This window comes from Lissotriton vulgaris, chromosome 9 (assembly GCF_964263255.1).
Source record: "Lissotriton vulgaris chromosome 9, aLisVul1.2, whole genome shotgun sequence".
Taxonomy (NCBI): domain Eukaryota; kingdom Metazoa; phylum Chordata; class Amphibia; order Caudata; family Salamandridae; genus Lissotriton; species Lissotriton vulgaris.
This window is the reverse complement of record NC_141697.1, coordinates 826,824,674-826,849,802: the sequence shown is the minus strand read 5'-3', so window position 1 is coordinate 826,849,802 and position 25,129 is coordinate 826,824,674. Positions and strand designations below refer to the sequence as shown.

At 46.9% G+C, this 25,129-nt stretch overlaps 1 protein-coding gene across 1 annotated transcript in view; it reads right to left on the bottom strand.

Annotated features, from left to right (window-relative positions):
- SLC25A45 (solute carrier family 25 member 45) overlaps positions 1 to 25,129 on the bottom strand; it is a 256,040-nt gene that overhangs the window by 110,110 nt on the left and 120,801 nt on the right. Inside the window, exon 5 of the mRNA XM_086936773.1 lies at positions 8,369 to 8,551. Within this exon, the coding sequence (XP_086792899.1) occupies positions 8,369 to 8,551 (183 nt within the window). The remainder of the gene's footprint in view (positions 1 to 8,368; positions 8,552 to 25,129) is intronic.

Here is a 25,129-nt window from a genome sequence, read left to right as displayed (position 1 = left end):
CCTGGATCTGTCGGCCGGCTTCGATACGGTGGACCACGCCAGACTACTCAGCCGGCTGGCTGAGATAGGTATTCAGGACAGAGCGATGGGGTGGATAAACTCCTACCTATCTCAGAGAACGCAGAAGGTGGCACTTGGAACGACTTCTTCTACATCTAAAACCCTCAGCTGTGGAGTCCCGCAGGGGTCGGCCCTCAGCCCCCTTTTGTTCAACATCTACCTGGCTCCTCTCTTTACGCTTATTGCCAACTGGGGCGTCAAGGCAATCTCATATGCCGACGACACCCAGTTGGTATTTCCTTACTCTGAGATGACGCAGGAGTCTTTCTCTAATTTCAAAGGCTGTCTCCAGGATATAGCACACTGGATGAACACTAATAAATTAAAACTTAATGCCAATAAAACCGAAGTCATCTTCTTCAGCAAGGTCCCTCCCCCCCCCCTGATTCTGGTGGCCAACAGAGATGGGCCCCCCCCCTTCACCCAGTCACTCGGCAAAAAATCTTGGTGTGAGATGGGATGATAACATGTCCTTCTCATCCCATATCCAACAAGTCGCCGGATGCTGCCTGAGCAAGCTGAGAAACCTCCGATAAATCCTAAGACTCCTACCAGAGAGCTGCAGAAAAACGGTTGTCCACGCGACTGTCACCTCCCGACTGGATTATGCCAATGGTTTATACCTTGGCCTTCCAAAATACCTGACTCACAAGCTTCAGGTAGTTCAAAATGCGGCTGCGAGACTACTACTGCGAATCCCATTCAAGCAGTCAGTCTCTCCGCATCTCCGAACCCTGCACTGGCTGCCAGTAGCCAACAGAATAAAATTCAAAGCTCTGATGCTGGCGTTCAGATCTCTGCATGGCTCCTGCCCACAATACCTGAAAAATCGCCTCCCAAGATATCTCCAAAGTCGCGCACTACGGTCCAACGACCGTGTCCAGCTGGCCGTCCCGCACGCAAAAAAGGCCCGACTAGGCGGTCGGACCTTTTCAGCAAACGTCCCCGCTCTGTGGAACTCACTGCCTCAAGCAATCCAACAGGCCCCTTCTGAACCCTGCTTTAAGAAATTACTTAAGACCTGGCTATTCACCCAGCCACGCTAGCTTTCCTACTCTTTAGCCCAGGTCATTTGTGTTCTACTAGCGCTGGGAAACCTCCGTGTGAGGTAGCTGTTCGCGCTATATAAAATCCAGTATTATTATTATTATTATTATTATTTAGGAATGCAAACTTCTTGGTAGACCTCCGTCTGGCTCCTTTTGGCGTCCCTGGGGTCTCTGAGCCTCAGAAGGGAAAAGAAAACCGGGGTTACAAACTGTACTAAACTCACTCTGCTACCATCACCAAGGTGTGTGAAAAACTAAATGAAAGAGGGATTTCAGGGTGCAGGGCTTCTTATTGGGTATCATCTCCGAACGTGCCTGACCTCCCACCTCCCTCAGGAGCTCTACCTCCCCCCTCCCCACACGCCCCACCAGAATGCCCCCTGTAACGGTACTTGCCTTGGGCTATGGCCCGCCTCTCAGACCGCAGTGTAGGGACCCGTGGCGTCTTCTCCCTCCTTCAGCCCTCCGGGTTTGAAATCAGTATACAGAACGCCGCGTTGTCTCTCCACGTTGTTCTCTCCGCTCTCTGCTCTGAGGTCCTCCTCCGCTCTCCTCTCGCTCTCCACTCTTCAGTCCTCCTCCGCTCTCCTCTCGCTCTCGACTCTTTAGTCCTCCTCCTGCGCTCACCTCTCGCTCTCCACTCTTCCGTCCTCCTCCTCCACTCTCCTCTCGCTCTCCACTCTTTGGTCCTCCTCCTCCGGGTGCTGTGCTTTCTCCTCGCTGTCACCGCACACCGTCCGTTCTCCGCCTATGCCTCTTATCCTCGCCTCAGCTCCATTCACTTCCGCCTGATGACGCGACTCCTCCCCTTTCAGCCGGTCGAAGGCTAGAGCGCTGTTGCATACTTCCGGGTTCGTTTTCGGTGGCAAGCAGGAAGTCCGGGTTCGTTCTGCGGCGGATGGGCTCTCCTGTTCCTACTCCTCCCCACATGCCCCTGATGTGTCAGTACCGCACAGTGCGGCAGACATTCCACCTCCAATACCTCAGTGATACCTGAGGTATCACTTTCACACAGTGCTGGATACAGAACTCCACCACCCACATGCAGGCACATGCAACAGCAGAGGACGAAGATGCGGAGGAATCTGTCTCCGTGGTCAGAAGGAGGCAATAGCATACATCTCCGCCATAAAGCCTTTTTCTGCTTAGTTCTGCCCTCTGAATCATCACCTTCCACTGTCCCCAATGCACTTTGCAGCACTCACCATGGATCTCGACATGGACTACCATATTCCGTTTGGTCACCAATGACACAGCTATCAGACTGCGGACTGAACTTCTCTTCTGATATACTTGTCATTCCCTGAAGGACTCTGGCTGGCCCTCCACGGGCCAATAATGTAATGTGGGGTTTGCATGGTCCTGTTTACTGCTCCAGCTACAACACTCCACTGAATGTGCATTAACCATTCATTTTCACACCGATGTGTCATGTCTATGATCTTGCAAGTGTGGAGGTATGGATGAATGTAGGGTCAATAATTCCCCCTAACGTCCATGTTGCTCATGTTGTGGGACCTGGGTCACAGGGTGACACATTGCCGATTGCGGTCCGGGTGGCGCTGACAGAACAACAGAAACACTTGCATTAGTTACTTCCTTGTCCAGGCCAGGACAGAACCACACTCCGAGCCCAGGGTCATTGTTCACACCCTTACACTGGACTGGCATACACCAGGCCAGCCCCCTCCGCTTACGCTCACAGGGGGGGATCACAATGCTACATGTCCCAGGTCTTCCCTGTAGGGAGCTGCTGCTCACAGGTCTAGTTGTCAGCATGCCACAGCCACTCCCTCATGGCTGGTTTACACCCACACCACACCCATCCGGCACAGCCATCACAGGACATGTGACCCTGTCAATAAAAAGGGACTGGCGCATGTGCTGGATACCATTTCCACTCTGTAACTGGGTGTCTCCGTGTGGTTATCATTTATGCATGAGTGGCTAAACAGGAAAAATGGTACACAGAGGCTCTTAGAATGGAGAGAGAAGCAAGAATGTAGGAGGATAGAGAAGAGGTGGAGAAAAATCCACTCGGAGGAAAACAGGAAGGCCCACCGTGTAGCACAAACAAACTATTATAAACATGTTAAAGCCGCTCGTAAAAATAGCATAGCCCAACAACTTACGGAAGCTGGCAATTCGCCTAAAGAGCTATATAGGATTCTTGAGACATTTGTCAAGCCTATGGCCTGTGTAAGCCCGGATGACTTCTCACAAAGTCTGTGTGAGGAAGTCTCCTTATATTTTGAAAACAAAATTGACTCCATTTACGGTAAGATCCTAGCGTCCCAAACAAAAAAAGGCACCCTGAATACTCCTCTCCCCACTGAGAATACAAATTTCTCACTGACCACCTTTCCCCCTATTAATAGCAGAGAGCTTCAAATATTAATGACCCACGTAAAATCTGGGTCTCCGGAGGACCTTATTCCTGCCAAAACCTTAGTCCCCCTGAGTACTTTGTTGGGCCCTCACATTCAAGACGTAATCAACCAGTCCTTAAAGAAGGGACACGTGCCAACTGAGTGGAAGAGAGCGGTGGTGAACCCCATCCGTAAGAATGCTGCTCTCCCCTGGACGGAGCTTTCCAACCTCCGGCCCATCTCCCTCCTACCCTATCTTAGTAAGCTTGCCGAGAAACACGTCAATGCGCACCTGTCCAATTACATCGAGGCAGCGGGCGGCCTAGACCACTCTCAATCTGGCTTTAGGCCAAACCATAGCACAGAATCAGCTCTCCTGTCAGTGACTGATAACATCAGGATGTCACTTGACGGGGGGAGCTCAGTGATTCTGGTGCTATTGGATTTATCCGCTGCCTTCGACACGGTGTCGCATAAAATTCTTCTCGGCCGCTTGAGGGAGGTGGGAATAAGAGGGACCGCCATGGCATGGCTAGAAAGCTTTCTTGCGGACCGTCAACAAGGTGTCAAATTAGGCTCCCACAAATCCATCTGTAGGGAGCTCACCAAGGGAGTGCCACAGGGCTCATGTTTAAGCCCCACGCTATTTAACGTGTACGTGGCCCCCTTGGCGGACATTATAAGATCTCACGGGTTCTCCCCAATCTCCTACGCTGATGACACGCAGTTGCTGTATCCCTTCCAAACCCTCACACCGACAGTTATACAATCTTTTCAAAATGGTATGAGAGCCGTGGCAGATTGGATGGCCCAGAACTTCCTCCAATGCAATGTGACCAAAACTGAAGTCATGTTGTTTGGAGGGGCCACCCTGCTATGGTCCCCCGACTGGTGGCCACTTGAGCTGGGACCTGTCCCCGTACCAAAACAGATTGTCAAAAACCTGGGAATGCGCCTAGACCAAGCACTGATATTAAAAGATCATGTCAATCAAGTTACTGGAACTTGTTTCCGAGTAATTGGGCTATTACGACGCATTTTCCCCTTCCTGCCTGACATCCACAGGAAGACGTTGGTACAAGCATTGGTCATCGGTCGGATAGACTACTGCAATGGACTCCTCATTTCTGCCAATCAAGAACAACTGGGCAGACTGTAGGTAGTACAAAATACCGCAGCTAGACTCATCTTGAATGCTTTTCCCCGAACTCCTTCACGCCCACTCCTCTCTCACCTTCACTGGCTCCCGGTGAGACAACGTGTCAACTTTAAAGTATGCTGTATAATGCATAAGTGTATTTATGGGTCTGGCCCTAAATACCTAAGAGACATATTCGTCCATTACTCACCGGGACGTGTCCTGCGTTCCAGCAGCACTATGTTGCTGCAGGTGCCCAGAGTGACGAGAGCAAGACAGGGAGGACGGGCCCTCTCACTTAAAGGCCCCATGTTATGGAACTCTCTGCCTCCACAGCTGAGACACACCCCTAATCTCCTCTCCTTCAGAAAGAAATTAAAAACATACCTCTTCACACAAGATCAATAATTTCTCCTGTTATCTGCGCAGTCTCATGTCCCAGGCTGTTTCATAATACCTTACCAGAAGCTACGCGCGGAGATACCCCTTCGGGGCTGATTCAGGCGCGATACAAATACATAAATAAAATAAAATAAATAGGGCCCTGCCACCTCACATTGCCCAGTGCTGGGGGTGACATGATGGCGTCCGCACCACGAGACTCAATCATAAAGGGTCCATGGCTTGCGGTGCCCAGAATTGGTGGCACCAGATACACTGCGGCAGGCACTGGCACACCACCACCGGACACTGCCTTTCGGTGCACTCAGGTAGGGGCACCTTAAGTGCTGAGGGGGTGTGCAGCCTGCGATGATGCGCCATCCTGGCGGTCCGGACTGGTAGGATTAGTGTGAGCCCTGTTGGACATCAGTTTAGGCCTGAGACAGCGGGCAGTGCGGGCCTACCGACACGTGGCGTCGCCTAGCGTTTTACAGAGTTAGTGGCACCTCAAGAGCTGAGCAGGTGTGCAGCCTGTGATGATGCCGTGTGCACTGATATGGTCTCTGCTATAGCAAAATCAAGACCCAGAATCAAGTGTGTGACCTGGTGGCCCGTGGTGCGGGCTGCATGATATGGAGGGTGCCATGGTTGCGGGCCGTGGGCTTGGAGCTCCCACCAGCAAGTGGTGAACAGTGAGGCCTTGTTGCGCATGGGAGGGCAATCACCGCTGGGCGGCGGGAGGGGCTGGGGTGCATCAGCCTGGGTCCGCAGGGGCGGGCAAGCGATGATGGCATTTGCTACTGAATGGACTCTGCCATTCATGTCTCTGGTAACTGTTTCAGATGAGGAACCCGGGGGACTGCAGTGTGTACCGGCACGTGGTTGGAGACAGCAGGTGAGCAGTGAGACCTGGTTCCGTAGTGTCAGCACTCTCGCTCATTCTCTCTCTCTCTCCCTTTCTCTCTCCCTCTCTCTCTCTCTCCCACTCTCTCTCTCTCCCTCTCTTTCTTCCTCCTCTCCCCTCTCTTTCTCCCACCCTCTCTATCTCCCTCTCTTTCTTTCTCTCCCTCTCTCTTTCTCTCTCTCTACCCCTCTCCCGCCCTCTTTCTCTCTCTCTTTGTCTCTCTCTCTGTACTTTGATGAGTGCATGACACACCTTCTTATCTAGGTTTTTGTCTTGCATGCTGTGACTTACTGACTGTTCTGAGAAAACGTGACATGACTCTTCCGAATTGTTGTTTTGGGGTTATACTGTAATAAACTGATTATTTAGATATTCTGACATGAATGTATGATTCTACTTTTTCTGACCACACATGTATGTTAGGTGTTGTGATTGTGCGACTACAGGCGAATTGTGTGGTTCATGGTTTCGTAGAGTTGATGTGCAATATCTTTGTCTAAAGGGGGGGGATATCCGGGTAGGGCCCCAGGGGGCTTCCTGGGGGGGTGGGGGTGGGTGTTGTTGCCCTATTGGGGCTCCGGGCTGCATGTTCAGTGGCTCCTGGGCATCTATAGTTCTTCATGTGTGGCTCTGGGCTGTGCTCCCTTGTCTGGTGGCGGTTTTCGTCCAACTTTACACGAGGTAAGAGCAGGTGTTAGTGTTCTGCTGCTAACGCACCTTATCGCATGTTTTGTGATCTTATCGCCGATCTGGCTGGTCGTTGAGAATGTTGTGAAGTGGTGCTGTTGCTGCTTTTGCTCGGGAACGCCTACTCTGCATCTCATTAGCGTTAGTTGCAGGGGAAATTTGTGGCAATGTTTTTTTGTGGCTGCTATTGCAGGAAAACTGGTGATATGGGCTGTTAGCACCAGCTTGTGAATGGGGAGATAAATGTATCGCAACTTTGGCTGCGATAAAGTGCAGATAACTCAGCGATAGATCCTTGAGAATGTGCCCATTAATCTGCTGAAGATTATTAGCACATGAAATCTGCATTGCTCCTCCACTGGACTCAAAGAGGCCCAAGCTTTGAGATATTGCCCACAAAAAATGATAAAAGGAGCAGTTCCTAGCACTCCTAGAAAGAAGGCTTGAGTGTTGACCATGACAGCATGTAGGTGCCAAATTTAAGGCCAGGTGTCACTCAGTGTTTACCAGATCACCAGAGAAATCTTAGGCATACACAATGGGATCTCCAAAGGGAGAAGATATGTGTCCAAAGTAGAATGTCCAAAGCAGGTGATGTGTACTCTCCAAGCCTGAAACCTAGATAAATACAAAGAAGGTCTTCGAACAGCAACCCAATGTTTCTTTGAAGCAATGTCAAGATTAAATTTCAAGAATATAATAGGCTGTTATTGCAAGCGACGCCTAAAAGCAGCTTTAGGTGGTAATCCCTTGCTTTCTTTGCAAAGCAGTAAGGCCATACGCCAACCAACCTAATTGTAGACTACCAACACTACTAATATGGATAATTGTTTGGCCGAGCAATTATCCCTGATGGTGATTGGAACATGAATCTTTTACTTTCCAGCCTCACTCACAGAATTTTCATTCTGTTTTTCACATTTGTTTTTTGACTTCAAGGGAACCCACAAGTGTCCATGAGATGTACTGCCCTCAATTTTATTAAGAAGTTACATTATTGTTCCTATTGACATCCGTCTCCTTCCAGCATGGGGGTAAGTCTATTTCCAGGACTGAGCTTGACACTCTCAATGTTTTTTGTGTGATTTCAGCATAGCAAAAGACATTGTGGTCAATACTTCCATTGTGCAAACAGCCAATTGCTCACTGTCCAATGCTCGAACAATCAGATTACCATCAGATTACTATTTCCTCTCAAAGCCAAATAAATGAAAAGGTAATATAGAAAGCAATGCCCCGCATGTTCATCTCAGCTAGAAAATGAAATACACGTTGCATTCTTCTGTAAAGCTTATCAAAAACCCAGAAAGTATTGGCTTGTTCCTCTTCTCAAAAACTTAGGTTTCAGGCATTGCACCCCAGCCTACAGAATACTAAAGACGGATTTATCACCCCCAACTGTGTTTGCGATAGCTAAATTTTTAACTGCGATGAGGCATATGCGCACTCGCTACATTTTGAATTCTGATACAGATTTGGTACAGGCCTCATAATTACTTATTGCATGGACTAGCCCAAATTGGAATGATCTGTAATTGCTTTTAACAATCACTAGAAATGTGACGTTCATAGTATGTTGCAGTCGGATTTGTACCTTGCACTAGCACTTTGAACCTGTACAGTAAGATGACAATTGTAATGAGTTTCTTTTAACTTTCGTTTTATGCATATATATTATTCACGAATGTTTTTTAAGCTATGATGTACATCTTTTATGATCCAAGTGATAAAATAAAGATACATGAAATGAATGAAAAAAAAATAGAAAAAAAACACTTACTTGCACTAGCCCAGAGACGGACCCTGCTATGAACACATGGGTTTTGCTTTGGCAGGACCTGTAGTCTCCCTGCTCCTGCCCGCGAAGAAGAAGTAGAGCATTGCTGTAGGAACCAAACATCAATGCGTTACTTACAGCTACCGTTAGAACAGGAAAGCTCATGCCCTTGAAAAATCCCAGAACCTGTAATCAATGAAAAAGTGTACATATACTATTATTAATAGTTATTAGGGCATAAAACCATCACAAAGCCCAAAGATACATTAACAAATCAGAAGGTCCCTTATACTCATCACTTAATGCATAAGCAATCATAAGAAAAGTAATCAGCCTGCAAGTCACTATCACATCAAATTAAAACAAATCAAAACAAAAAACAAGAACAATGGATAACTACACCATAAGGGACCCCATTGGTAAGTAAGAATATTTTGCACCATCGCCAAGCTGTTTCTGAGGCCACATATGAAATATCCTTTCCAGACACAGTGTGTGCATTCTATGGAGGATGAAGCCGGGCTTACCTAATTGGACAGATCCGGGCACAGCCTATGATGATAGAGCCAGATATAATCTTTAAAGATTGAGTGGGAACCGCCTCTGAGTGAAAAATGAGTGGCTGTTCCCAGAAGGCTAGCAGCTTTGGGACACATAAATTATGTGGGATCATGTAGCCTCCACTGGGTACATTAAGTATGGTGCACGTCCCTTCAGAGTTCCATGACTTTCTAAGGGCACTATGTTCATAGAACTCTCCAGGGACTTGCAATATCTTTATGATGTACATTTGCAAGTACATTATCCCATAAATTAATGAAGTGAGTCAAATTGTTAACCCAGAGAGAACAAATGGTACATTATGGGTAACTAGATGATAGGATAATTCCCCCCAGCTCTAATGTACAGTTATTCCTAAGGGTTATTTGAAATGTTATGAAATGGTCGCTCCAAGTACCTGCAACTGCCTTAATTACTATTGAAAGGCTTGCATTGCATTTCCTAGACATGCCCCCAATTGCACTTGATTAATTATGCATATTTCCAGTTTATAAACGCATGTCATATTAAGTATTAATTGCATATGTTTATCATATAACTTCGCTTTATAGAATTGGCATATGTAGCAGATTTTAATGAATATGCAACACAATTCATATACTAATGTTTGCATTTTACAACATTAATCACAGATTGTAGAATTGAATATAAACAACCATAATATCATGGCATACTAATATTGAGGATATGGAGAGACTAAATATTGAAATGTAAGTGCATATAGAGAAGTATAGATTTACTATTTCTAACTGCACAACGACGTACCTTAACGAAGTATGTGCCTCATAGGTACATATTGTGGAGCTAGGTGTAGAAATTCTAGACTTACTTAACTTTTGATATTTTATTTTTGATATTCTGTCCTTAATATTCTGTTCCCCAATATTGTTGATTCGATGTTTTATTTTATTTATGTATTCGATCAATACTATGATCATTTACATCATAAAAATTCATAACTATAAAAAGCAATACAATATTACAATTCATTACATCATAAAAGAATGATTTAAAAAGCGAGCTCTCACATGCCATTAGAAATATTTACATTTTTCAAAAGTACCAAAAATAATTTTAAAAAATAAACAATTTCCACATTCTTCAAAATCTGTGCTTGTGAGGTTTCTTAATTCTGTTCCCCGACGACCGATTTGAGACCCCACAACCAGGTGGCATACATATTCATTTTATATTCACAGAGACATTATTGATAATTTTGAACCTCTTCCACCAGGCAAAGAGCAGATATCTCGAGATTGTAAATACTAACCACCTTGTGGTATCTGACTTAAAAAAAATGAGTAAAGCATCATCAGGGCGTGTAAAAGATAATAAATGACAGGCAGGAATTATCCAGTTTTTCCGAAGGTCAGCATAAGAGGGACAAAAAGAGACAAAATGATCAAGGGTCTCAGGGAAGGAGTGACAGGTCGGGCACATAGAGGTTACAGATGCGTTTTCCCAGGTATTTCGCCTAGAATTAAGTGGAAGAACTCCGTACCTAGGGGCCGATTAGGATTGCGGTGAATACGCATCCTCCGGGCCGGCGGAAGCCACCGCCGGCCCGGGGGATGCGGAATCAATGCAGCAGTGCCTCCAAAGACCCCCGCCAGATTAGGATGGCTGGGGGGTCATCGGCGGACGGGAAAACCGTCCGCCGCTTTTCCGCTGCGGTCGCCTTCCAACCGTGGCGGAAAAGGTCTAATATGGTGGCGGTGTCTATCAGACACCGCCAGCCATATTAGGATGGGGCAGGAAACATGCTTTTCCACGGCGGCTTTTCCGCCGAGGAAAAGCATGAGGTCTTTTCAGTTTTGGGGCCCGTTGCGGGCCCCCAGGGTGTCAGGAGGTGGGGGGTGCACATGGGGGTACCTATGGTACCCCCCTGCATTTACATGAACAAAGCAGGAGGCACCGCGCGGTGGCTGCAGCTTTGTGTAATTAAAGGCAATACATGCATTTTTAACCTTGCGGCGGCCGGCCGCAAGGTTAATGATACGGGATGTGACCGCCAGGGTGGCGGTCACATCCTAATTTGCATAAAGGGACCGCCGCTGCCCATGCGGATGGTCCCTCTACCTCAGGGGTGGCCTAATGACCCCCCTAAATTGAATCTACAGAGCTCTTGCCTGGTGAGGTTCGATATCATCCATAAACATTTCAAAACCAAACCATCCTTTTACATTAATAAAACTAGAAGTTAAAGTGCCAAGTGCAATTCCATCAATGTGTTGTGTGCCCATGTACTCCCAGAACCTTTTTTTTGAGGAGAGGGACCATTTTTTTCATTATTGACTCCGGGTCCTCCCACAGGGGCCCCAGCCCTAGTTTGAGAAACCATTCCTTAATCTTATTGAACAACACGGCCTGTTGTTTTTGTGGGGTCAGTAGCTCTTCCAGGGCCTCCTTCACCGGAACCTGTGTGTTACTGGTCCATATCCTTACCCAGAACAAGAGAGCTTTAATTATGGCAAAGTTGTTAATAGATTTAAGACCAAGGTCAAGTCTTAACGGCAAAAGGGTTGTGTTCATGGGTAAATTAAGAATCGCCCTTATAAATTTATTCTAAGCAAGGACTAACAGCTAGATTCATCAAGTCCCGATTTGCGAGTCCTTAATAGCAATTATTATGGAATCGCTATTAAGGACTTGCAAATCGGGATTCATGTAGAAATCGCAAAATAAATTGCGATTCCTACATCCTCCTTATTTGCGATTAGCAAATTGCTAATCGCAAATGAGAAATAACTCCCCATTCATTCCAATGGGCCTAAAGCCCCATAGGAATGAATGGGTGTCAATCCTTATTTGCGATTAGCAATTTGCTAATCGCAAATAAGGATGCAATTTCAAGGGTGCCAGGGGTGTCCAAAGGACACCCTGTAGCACCCCTGAAATGTGAATTTACACTGATGTTGTGCACACACATGTCCAAAGGACATGTGTGTGTGTAACATGCAACTTAGAAAAATGCATTTAAATGCATTTTTCTAAGTTTTCGCTATTTACCACGAGGTTTGACTTCGTGGTAAATAGCGCTCCTAAATTGCGAATTCGCAATTTTTAAATGTTTCATGAATAGCATTTAAGGAATCTCTAATAGAGATTCCTTAAATGCTAATCCTCGCAAATTTGCGAATTCTTTATTAGCGATTTTTGCATTTGGGATGATGAAGCCCAAATGCAAAAATTGCACTCGCAAAGGGCCAGATTCTCAGAATATGGCTCTTTTGCGAGGGCATTTCGCTTGATGAATCTGGCTGCATGTCCTTCAGATTCTCCAGCCCCCATAGCTCAGCCCCATAAAGGGCTGCTCCTAGACCTCTGGCCCTATGAAGTTCCAGAATTGGGGAGAGCGGTTGATATGGAGAAGCCCTAGCCCTCCCGACTATTGCACTGTCGGCATACTGGAGGGACAGAGTACTCTTTTCAATGTGGGGAGTCCAAACCAGCCTATCACTAATTCGTACTCCCAGGTAGTCAAATGCCTTAACCTGCTCCAGGGTTTGCAAACCCAGCATCAGTTTACCCTGGGGGGATTTGTAGGGGTTAAACATCATATACTTTGTCTTACAACAGTTAATTTGCAGTCCCCTGTCCTTACAGGCTTTGGCAAATTTGTTCAGTACATTCTGAATCCGCTTTGGCGTCATAGCAATTAGTAACGTATCATCTGCAAAAAGCAAGGAGGGCACAGGACTACCCGCTCATTTTGGGGGGCCACCTCCACAATCATACAGCTCACCTATTATTCTGTTTACGTACAGGGTAAATAATGTTGGGGCGAGAACACAGCCCTGGCGTACTCCCTTACGAACGGATATATCATTTGAAAGACTTCTATCAAGATTCCACCTGACCTTTGCATAGGTGTCATGGTGTAGGCAAATCTAAATATTTAGTAGGTATGGTAGGAGTCCTAGATCTCATAGGGCTGTCCAAAGTTGAGTACTTTCTATTGAATAAAAAGCTGTGTTTAGGTCCACAACATACAAGTGGCCTCTTCTAATGTTCACTTCCTTCCATATTAACAGGAGAAATCTAAAGAGTTGATCTCAAGTGCTTGTAGAAGCCCGAAATCCTGCGTGCAGATTTGATAGAATGTTATTCTCCTCAATCCAATTTTGGATCCGGGTTAAGATAATTTTACAAAAGATTTTTTGGGAGACGTCTACAAGGCTAATGGGCCTATAGTTTGCAGAAGACCCTTTGTCTCCCCTTTTTGTGGATTGGGATATTTTCAGCGCCTCTCTAGGACACCGAGATTTCCCCACCGCACAAAATGACATTAAAAACCATTTGTAGCAGTGGTCCCCATATTTTATAGGCTCTGCTTTACATGTCTCCTGGGAACTTATCTAAAGCCGGGGCTTTCCCACTCTGTAGAGAATGAATAGCTGTGATGGTTTCCTCTATTGTAATGGCAGTCTCATTGGTTAGTGTATGTTCTAGATAATTCAGCTGTGAGCCTAAATTAGGGTCAACCCATTTACCTGCATAAAGATGCTTAAAATACTCCTCCCAGACATGGGGCTCGATATGGAAATCTGTTTCCATTTTCTGTTATGGTGACCCGTTGGACAGGAGATGCCTGAATAATTGGCTCTCCTTTTGCCTTGATGCTTCTACGAGGGAGCGCCTATTTCCTGACTCCCAATTCCTTTTTGCCTTATCTTGTTCTGATTTATACAGCTTCCTGCTATTTGTAATATCTATACAGGATTTTCCCTTTATAGCCATTATTATATCGTCCTTAGCTTGCTTGCAAACCTCATCGTACCATGGGGCACGCGTGAGCAAATTTTGGTTGCACTGTTTATTAAAGAATGGTTTTAGTGTACAGGTCAATTGCTGATAAGTGACCATAATGTCATCTGCGCTAGCAGCAATGTTGCTCATGTCGGGGGAATCTGCTCTATCTCAGAGTATATTTTTGGGAGAATAATTGGATCAGTCAGTATGTGTGGTCATTTCACTCTTTTATTGTTGGAAGTAATTACAGAGGCAATCTTATGCCAACACTGTCCATATAAGAGTACTAGGCCAGACAACGTAAGTTCCAGAGCATTATGGTCGCTATCATCCCGAATTAGTACGACCATATCATTGACGTTTGGCCAAAAATCAAGATCAAACAAGATATGGTCAATCCTGGACTTAGCTTCCCCCTCTTAAACGTGTGGCATGCTTCTATATCTGATTGTGTCCGACCATTACAGGATAGAACCCCGTTGGTAAGGGTGAACAATAGAACCTGTTGCCGCACCCTAGTCCACTTCTTAATAGGTGTAGTCTGAAGCTTTTCAACCCCTCTGGCTTTGTCACCATCGTATATTAGCTCCTGTATGTAGTCAACCGGTTCAAATGTTATATTAAAGTCACCTGCAACTATAAGTTGGTAATTCCCCTTAGTTGAGTCAAGATAATTTGTTAAGGTGATTATCGTATCAGTTAACTTGTGAGGACTACTAAAGTGATTGTAGATTTTCAATAGCCTAAAAAGTCAGTTAAAACCCAAGTATTTCCTCTGAACCTAGTTCCAGCACCTTGAGTTTACATGCTAATGTATTCCTAACCCAGATTAGTAAACCACCGGCTGGGCGGACAACTGAAGACTACCTGGCTTCTACAATAAAAGTAGTAAACCCCACCCTGTGTACCTGCTCAACGCCCAGGTTTCCTGGAACAAACATAGATGGAAGTCATCCACTAACTTACACCACTCAGTGTCAATTAACTTGGACTTTATGCCTGCAATGTTCCAGGACAAGATTTTCAAATCCTGGGTTTCTAATATTGGCTCCTGGGCACTACATCCTATAGCGGTTTTTACTCTCTCACGGTCTGGTTATTGAAACTGATGGCAATACTTAATTATTAGGCCGCAGTGTACAATTTCATTACTAGTATTGGTTTTAATAGACTCTTCAGACTGAATAGCAGTAGGTTCCTCAGATATCCTTTGTGAGTTGGTAGTTACACTGGTTAGTAAATCTAGAGAATCCAGGTCAGTCAAAGGTTGGAATCTATTTCTCAGTTCCGTGAGTGGGAACTCCTGTCTCGCAAAAGGCTTCTTAATAAGTGATTTAATTACCGTAATTTTTGGGCCTGGGCATTCAAGGTGCCTATAAAAAAAACCCAAGCGGAACAATGTCAATCCCTACTCGTGGCCTCTGGATTAATGGATTGTTCCCCCAGCTAAGCAACTGTCCCTCTAGCATTGGGGATGTACAGGTTATAATGATACAATCTCCTGCTGTTGGCTTTTGTAATGGGCCAACCCAGCTTATCTGTTTTAACCCTTTCCGTGCTCATGATGGCCTGGACCCGTCATGATACACGGTAGGTGTGTGCTCATGACGGCTCTAGGCCGTCATGACACATTGCCTCGGAAATCTCTCTGGTGCGGGCACCAGAGGGATTCCCTTTACTCCAAAAGAGCCTCGGGAGCTGGAGAAGAGCTTCCCCAGCTCCCAAAGCCCCCCCACCCCCCGGTTTCCCTGAAATGATGATCGTCGCGCACGTCGCGCTGACGTCATTTCAGTGAAACCGAAACTGGAACGAGCCTTTAGGCCCATTTCAGTTTCAGTTTCTACATGCTCAGAGGGATATCTTGACCCCTGAGCACGTAGAAAGGCGGGAGAGGTATCATTGGAAAGGGGAGAATATCCCCTTTCCAATGATACCCCAGTGGATCCCTGCTTGGGGATCGCCACTGGAAGGCGGTGCCCAAGCAGGGATCCACCCACTAGACACCAGGGAGGGTAGAGCGGCCCTTTGGGCAAGGACCTTTGCTCCCCCAATTCATTTTGGCAACATTTAGTCTTTTTGCCCCCCCTGGGGAGCAGATTGGGGCAGTAGCCTCCAATCTGCCCCCGGGGGAAAAAAGCCCACTAGACACCAGGAATTTTTTTAACATATAAAAATAAGGGTGGGGGCTGCCCAAAACGGGCATTCCCATGCGCCCATAATCATTACAGTCTTTCCCAATCTGCCCCCCCTGGGGGGCCGAAAGTCCACTTAACGCCAAGGGATTCGTTTTTTGAAAACAATTTTAGGGTGGGGGCTGCCCGAAACGGGCACGCCAATGCCCCCACCCCTGCCACCATTATAGCCTTTCTGCCCATCCTGGGGTGCAGGTGGGGCAGTAACCCTCAATCTGCCCCCCCCCCCCAGGGGGCAGAAAACCCACTAAATCCCAGGAATTTTATTTTGCACAATTTGTTTTAGGCTGGCCAAAACGGGCATGCCAATGCCCCCACCCCTGCCACCATTACATCCTTTCTGCCCCAGAGGGATGGGGGCTGCAGCTCCCAATCTGCCCCCCCGGACGGTCAGAAAGGCCACTAAACACCAGGGATTTTTTTTAGGGTGCGGCCTGCCCGAAACGGGCATGCCAATGCCCCCATTCCCCCCACACAAAAAGGACAGTCTTTATGCCCCCCCCGGAGGCAGATGGGAGCTGTAGCCCCCAATCTGGCATCCCCAAGGGAGCAGAAAGCCCACTAGAAATCACAGATTTTTTTCTTTTATTCGTGTAGGAGTAGGGGCTGCCCAAAATGGGCATGAAAATACGCCACCCCATCCCACCCCCAGAGAAATTCCAGTCTTTCTGCCCCCCAGGAGGGCAGATGGGAGCAGTGGCCCCTGATCTGCCCCCTTGGGGGGTAGAAAGCCTATTAGGCGCCAGCGATTTACGAAGGCTTTTTATGCATGGGGGTGGAGGCTGCCCAAAATGGTCATACCAATGCCTCCACCCCCACAAATAATAGCAACAGTCTTTCTGCCCCCCTCGGGGGCATATTGGGAAGAACCCCCCTCCCCCAATTCCTCCCTCGGGCGGCAGAAATCCCCCTAGGCTCCGATTTTTTTTTAGCAATGTGCCTACCTGCGGATTTTGGGCCCTAGCGCAGCTGGCACGTAGGGAAACCAGCAAACCTATGGTGGAAAGTTCTGGAATATGCATGGATCCACAAAATTCTACAAGCCCCGCATTCTCCAAAGTCTTCCGAGAAAAATGGTACCTCAATTGTGTACGTAGGCCTAGTGCCGGCGACAGGAAACGGCCCAAAACGCAACTTGGACACACCACATTTTCACAGTGAAAACTGACCCTTTTTTTGCAAAGTGCCTAGCTCTAGATTTTGAACCCTAGCTCTACCGGCACCTAGGGAAACGTAGCAAACCTATACATTTTTGAAAACTAGACACCCAGGGTGGGGTAACCTGACTGGCTCTCACCAGGTACTGCTATCCAGAATCCCTTGCAAACTAAAAAATGTGTCAAAAAAACACATTTCCTCACATTTCTGTGGTAGAAAGTTCTCGAATCTGCGTGGGTCCCCAAAATTCCACCCAACCGCATTCCCCAAAGTCTTCAGAGAACAATTGTACCTCACTTGCGTGGGTAGACCGAGTGCCCGCAACAGGCAAGGACCCAAAACCTATTGAGGTAGTTTTCACTGTGAAATTGTGGTGTGTCCACGATGCGTTTTGCGCCGTTTCCTGTTGCGGCCACTAGGCCTACCCACACAAGTGAGGTACCATTTTTCTCAGAAGACTTTGAGAAACGCGGGGTAGGTAGAAATTTGTGGATGCACACAGATTCCAGAACTTTCCACCACAGAAATGTGAGTAAAATGTGTTTTTTTTTACAATTGTTTAGGTTTGCAAGGGATTCTGGGTAACAGAACCTGGTGTGAGCCAGTCAAGTCACTCCATCCTGGATTCACCTGGGTGTCTAGTTTTCAAAAATGTATAAGTATGCTTGGCTTCCCTAGTTGCCGGCAGAACTAGGGTTAAAAAACTATAGCTAGGCACTTTGCAAAAAAAGGGTACGTTTTCATTGTGAAAATGTGGTGTGTTCACGTTGCATTGTGAACCATTTCCTGTTATGGGCACTAAGCCTGCCCACACAAGTGAGATACCATTTTTATCGGGAGACTTAGGGTAATTTAGATTTGTAAAGCAACTGTTATTACCTATTGACTTTCGATGCATTTCTGCCTTCCAAATGAAAGACAATGTGTAAAAAAGAAGTAATATTGAAAAATGATCGATAATTCTCATGCTAGTATGAGTATTCCCAATCTCGGAAATGTGCAAATATCTACTGTTTCTAAACTCTATATTTTGTTCCCATTTCATAAATAAATAGGTGTCTTTCATACCAATTTTTCCATGTACACATTTTCCCAGAATAATAGCTATATACCCAGTGCATATTAAAAAACCATTGCAAGTCGCTGCTCAGTTTTTGGCTCTATGTCCGTCGGGTTCTTTCTTGGTGAACCTACAAGTCCTATATATCCCCACAACCAGGAAGGTCCAGCAGATGTAGCATCTAAATTGCTTTTAAAGAGGTGTCATAATTAGAAGAAGTTACATGTGAAAACGTTGACACAAAAAGCTGTTTTTTTCAACTAATTTTCAATGTTTCCTATATTTGACTGTTAGTTTCTATAAAGAAACCTTGAAGGATCTACACAAAAAAACCCTTGCTGAATTCAGAATTATGTCTACTTTCCCAAAATGTATACATTTCCTGGATCCATTATTGCTTTCATACCCATTTCTACCATTAACTGGAAGGAGGTTGAAAGCACAATAAATAACAGAAATAGGCAATGTCTCAGAAAAAAGCCAAAACTGTGTAAAAAATGTTTGTTTTCTGACAAATGTCTGCTTGTCCCTAAAAGCTGAGAAGATGGTGATTTTAGCACCACACCCCCTTTTTCATACCATTTGCAGGGAAAAATCAGACACTTTCATCTGCAGCCCTTTTTTTGTATTTTTCCACAAAAAAAACTAAATGTAGCTGTATTTGGCTAATTTCTGGGTCCACTCCAGGGGAATCCACAAACCCTGGGTACCTTTAGAATCCCCATGATGTTGGACAAAAGGATGCAAATTTGGCGTGGATACCTTATGTGGTCAAAAAGTTACAGGGGCCTAAGCGCGAACTACCCCAAATAGCCAAAAAAGGGCTTTGGACAGGGTGGGAAAAGGCCTAGCAGCGTAGAGGTTAAAAACAGAATGTCACTATAGTTGGTATTGGGAAAATGTGTATTATGTGTTAACCAGTGACAGACTTTGTTTTTCAATTGGTTCTGTGGTTCTTTTTGATTTTCCTGTAGCTGGGGGGCATTAGTTAGGATTGCCACATAAGGGCAACACTCTGGGGGAAGATGTAATGTCACCTTATCGTCTTGATCAATCAGGCCATTTTAATTAAACTTTTAAGGGAATATTTGTTGGCTGCTATCAGTTATGTTCCCAAAAAGGGTTAATTGGAGGTAGCAGGCCCGTTGTTACTAGAAAGCAACTTTTCATTCCCCGGGTGACTAGAGCTTAGGGGGCCTGTCTGGTTTTGTGGTACTGCCGTAGTAACATTCCGATTAGTTCCAGTATTTAGGGCACAAGTTGGTAAATCTACATTTCTACTGGAAAACCCCTCACCAAAATGTAAACCCCCGTGAGAATCAGCCCCCCTTCATATATTTTCATTTTTGCCCCTGCCCCAGATAATATATCGATTCAGAAAAGGGGGGGTGATGAACAGAGTGTCTGAATTAAACAGACCACTCTTACCCAGTCCAAAGATCAGGGCTTGATCCATCACCGTTTTTTAGCTCACTGCACCATCCCAGCTCAGAACCTGGCTATATGCAAATTAGTCTGACCCTGGCCCAGTGCATCATGGGAACAGGGCAGACCAAACTACCAAGCCAATTCTTATACTGGGAAGGAAACAAGCTTCCGGGAACTGGTTTCTGGCATTTCAGCCGTCTTCGGCCCGGCTTGCTTGAATTCTGATGGTGCAATGAGCAAGGGACTCACATCTGAGTATACCCTTCCACACTTATGGTGGACAAAAACGATTCAGAAAAGGGGGTGGTGATGAACAGAGTGTCTGAATTAAGCAGATCACTCTTACCCAGTCCAAAGATCAGGGCTTGATCCATCACCGTTTTTTACCTCACTGCACCATCCCAGCTCAGAACCTGGCTTTATGCAAATTAGTCTGACCCTGGCCCAGTGCATCATGGGAACAGGGCAGACCAAACTACCAAGCCAATTCTTATACTGGGAAGGAAACAAGCTTCCGGGGACTGGTTTCTGGCATTTCAGCCGTCTTCAGCCCGGCTTGCTTGAATCCTCACTGACCTGCTCTGTGCCACGAAAGAGGAACTGCTAATTTGCCCAAATCCTGAAGCGCACTCCCTGGAGCTGAGGTCGGCTGGTGGGAGCGTTACTGCAATCGGCAGTTTACCATCTCGCTCTCAGCGCGACCCGCCCAGGTAGCAGTGCATTGGTTGTGTCCACAAACAGCCCACCGGGGGACTGCGAGGCCCAGAAACCACCGCTCCTTGCAGCCGGCGCCTCTTCCCCCGGAGGCCACGCCCACTCATTGGGACGCTTCTACATAACCTTTCGCGACACCCGCTGCGCGGGTGCCGCTCACTGACCTGCTCTGTGCCACGAAAGAGGAACTGCTAATTTGCCCAAATCCTGAAGCGCACTCCCTGGAGCTGAGGTCGGCTGGTGGGAGCGTTACTGCAATCGGCAGTTTACCATCTCGCTCTCAGCGCGACCCGCCCAGGTAGCAGTGCATTGGTTGTGTCCACAAACAGCCCACCGGGGGACTGCGAGGCCCAGAAACCACCGCTCCTTGCAGCCGGCGCCTCTTCCCCCGGAGGCCACGCCCACTCATTGGGACGCTTCTACATAACCTTTCGCGACACCCGCTGCGCGGGTGCCGCTCACTGACCTGCTCTGTGCCACGAAAGAGGAACTGCTAATTTGCCCAAATCCTGAAGCGCACTCCCTGGAGCTGAGGTCGGCTGGTGGGAGCGTTACTGCAATCGGCAGTTTACCATCTCGCTCTCAGCGCGACCCGCCCAGGTAGCAGTGCATTGGTTGTGTCCACAAACAGCCCACCGGGGGACTGCGAGGCCCAGAAACCACCGCTCCTTGCAGCCGGCGCCTCTTCCCCCGGAGGCCACGCCCACTCATTGGGACGCTTCTACATAACCTTTCGCGACACCCGCTGCGCGGGTGCCGCTCACTGACCTGCTCTGTGCCACGAAAGAGGAACTGCTAATTTGCCCAAATCCTGAAGCGCACTCCCTGGAGCTGAGGTCGGCTGGTGGGAGCGTTACTGCAATCGGCAGTTTACCATCTCGCTCTCAGCGCGACCCGCCCAGGTAGCAGTGCATTGGTTGTGTCCACAAACAGCCCACCGGGGGACTGCGAGGCCCAGAAACCACCGCTCCTTGCAGCCGGCGCCTCTTCCCCCGGAGGCCACGCCCTCTTTCCTTCCCCCATATCTAGACAGCCTCTAAACGCGCCGCGGGTCGCGCCGCGGGTCGCAGCCCGGGGCGAAGACCCGGGCAAAGACTGGGCCGTTTTAGGCCGTTAGAGGCTGGTAGAGACTGGACTGGGCAACCCCCCTTAACTCCAACATCACATTCCGACTCACTTTTTGTCAATAGTAAGAATTATATGCTTAACTTCATCTCTACAACTGAAATAGAATAGCAATGGTCTATACGAGAGGGAACAAAGCTAAAACTAAAGCCCCCAGCGCCGCAGGCAAACTGCTTGGTCCCATGGACGACTTCCTAGCGAAGGCAAACACGCTTATAGATGAAAGTATAACACTCATCGAAGAAAGGGTCTCCCTAGATCTGGCATTTGCAAAAAGATCCTCACTAGGAACTTTGGCGGAAGCCAGATCCCCAGCGCTAGGCATCCCATCCACGGAGTTGGCTCCAACTAGAGAGAGACGCAGCCTACCAAATATAGTAGACTTGTCGGTATCTCAGCTAGCGGACTCCCAACTCAGCTTCGATCTGGAAAAAACACCCGAACTGCTTCCAACAACTCCTGTAGATATCTCCTCGTCAGAAAAAAGATTAGAAAGGGGTAGGAGGGAGGGAGCAATCAGTAAGCAAAGGGTATCACAAAACCCAACCATCCTGGACACCTTGGTAACAACATCAAGTATCCCACAAATCCAGAATGATAGGGCGACACATGTCGAGATCCTAGCGTCAGTCCATCATGTAGATAAGGAGCCACCTTCCCTGATAGTCTTGGACCCTCATCCCACAAAACAAACTTCGCCGGATCTGAGTGCACCTGAGGCTCAGGAACTAACACTCTCCAGCATAGCCAAAGTAGTCAACCAAGCACTACAACCCCTAGAACATCGGCTAGCATCTCTTGAATTACAAATTACTAACTTTATAAAAAATCAGCATCCCTCTGAACTATTACGTACTCAAAAACCACCACAAAACAACAGTAAAAAACCCACAAGCTCTAATGCACTAATGGCCAATTTACCTTTATCTAATCCACAACAAAAGACCCTTAGGATAACGACACCAAATGCGTTGGCCAATAAAAATACCACAAATCTAACCAAAATAGCAAAAACTGTAACAGCTCAAAGTTCTACTGGTAACCCACAACAGACCACCGTCCCGATTTCCCTAGCTGTGCCCGCAACAACTGTCCCTGCTGCTACTGCCCCCATTCCAACCGTACCGAGCGGTACTGCCAATAAAACCTCAGGGAAAACCACGCATAACGCAATAACAAAAACCTTACCCCCCCCCCCGGCTCCATTAAAAACACCAAAAACGCCTGTGGGTAGACCCAAAAGAAATACTGCGGGGAATCTTGGTCCATCACGATTTCCAGCAGACTTCCCCCCAGAGGCCTCACCCTACGTTGCAGTCATGGCCGGCGTGCCAGAACTAACAGATTCTACCCCAGAACCGGCTTGGTCTCTGAAAAATAAAGTTCAGCACTGGCTTCAGACCAACCGCCCAATTCCATCTTCCTGGCGCGGCAAGATTAGATCTGTAGCTAGGGTACCATGGGTAGGCAACACCCGAAAGACCATTCCCGGGGACTGTATCACAATCACTTTCGAGGATCCTCGAACAGCGGATTATGTCTGTGCCTGGGAAGACATCACCCCAAATGGAGGAATTAAGATCAAGTCCCTCCCCTTTTTCTATCCCTTCAGGCATATAGACAGCTATACACACGAGCAGGAGCCCCCTTGGTCCCTCCCACTCCTGACATCCGTCCCATTTCCTAGACAGGATGGCTTTCAAAATACCATCTACAACGGTCCCCATAACCAATACGAGCCAGATTTCTCCTGGCACCCAGTGAGACAGCGCCGTCAGGGTGGAAGGTGGGATGACAGAAGACCCGATACATATTGGCCCCCACATAGAGACCAAACACGATGGGACCCTTGGCAAAACATCCCACTAAGTAATAGGTTTAGCGGCCTAGAAATGGTCGACTGACCATCAATAGAAATTTCTCCCACTGACACCCAATTATCTCCTCCCTTGCAACCCAATATTACTGTCCTACCTATTAGTAATAAGAAAAAGAACATGATAACCCCAGAAGCTGAATCTATTGATGACACCCCACTCCTCATAGCCTCCTACTGGAACATCGCGGGCCTCCGCAATAAAATCGAGGATGGTTCTGTGCAGAAGTTTTTAGCCTCAAGCCAAATAATTTGTCTCCAGGAGACATGGTCTGTAGAAGAACTACATATACAAGGCTATAAAACCTATAATGTTCCAGCCCTAACCAGTACAATGGGCAGACCAAAAGGTGGGCTAGCCACTTATATTTCAAATTCTTTATCTTTTAATAAAGTGGCCGTACTCTCTCTGGACACCAACTATCAAATCTTATTGCTCACCCTCCCCAACAAAGACAGTATTATTTTGACTAATACATATAATAATCTACCAGAAGAAAAATTTATAATTCTTCTCACCACCATAACCGATAAATTAAAACAACTACTACATCAGAGCCCTGCTAATAAAGCAACCCACTTAATTTGGGGAGGTGATTTCAACCTCCACCCCTGCACAGTTCCCAATTTAGTGTGTTGCGGGATTGTGGACGAATTTAACATCCCACTAACTCACCTCGCACATTCTAAACTGGGAAACATAATCAATATTGCCCTATCAGACCTAGATCTCCAGATTGTCAATCATCCAAAAGCAGATCCAAATGAATTCATCCCAACCTATGTGGGCAGAGGGCACAAGACAACAGTAGACTTCATATTTCTCTCCCAAACCCTGATGTCGTCATTGAAAGACTTCGAAGTCACTGTCACACCCTTTAGCGATCACGCAACCCTAACGCTAACTATGCCCATGCCTGCCAACCTCTCATACAAATCAGACATGGCGACTACTCTTAGGCAGAACAAGATAGAGGTCGGTAAACGTAATGGACTAACAATTAGATGGGCGAAAATTAATCCATCTGATATAATGAAAAAACTAGTAACGCAGTCCTACTCAAACATAATGAAATGTCTGGACCTTACAATTAGTCACAAAGAAGTTTTGGAAAATTTTAACTCAATATTAGATACAATAAAAGACCTGTTGACCACAAAACCTAAATCAAACCGCCCACCAAAGCCAAAGTGGTTTAACCACAACTGCACAGCGGCTCTATCAAACCTGAAATCCGCGCTCAAAAGCAACCCACGTGATGTGGCTCAGATTCAGCTGCTTAGGCGCCAATACACAAGGGAGAGAAAGATCCGTACTGCGCAACTAAAGCAAAAGTTATGGGATGATCTCCATCACGGAGCAGTCTCCCAAAACAGTGAGCTTTTTTGGCGTACGGTCAGATCCCCATACCTCACAGATAGAGAGACCCCAAAAATAGAAGTCGCTATCGACGAAAACACCTGGGTCTCCCACTTTGAGGAAATTTTTAAGAACAATCACCCAACAGAATCCCCTCCCCCTAAGGTAAACTACCCCATTCTGGTCCCTTTTGATATTCCAGATCTTATAGCCGCTCTGCAGAGTAGTAAAACAGGCAAGGCACCAGGACCCGATGGGGTCCCGGTGGACCTTTTTAAATGCAACCAAGATCTTTGGGCTCCCATCCTAACCAGAGTATGTACAGCAGCAGCAACAGAGGGAATCCTAACATCCTGGACAAAATCAATAATGGTCCCCATTTTTAAAAAGGGGGACCGACAAGATGTAAAGTGCTATCGGCCCATATCACTGCTGGACTCCCTCGGGAAAGTAGTGGGGAGAGTGATTCTCGAGCGTCTCCAGCAGTGGACCGAGGACCGGGGTATAATCTCGGACATTCAATTCGGTTTCCGAGAAG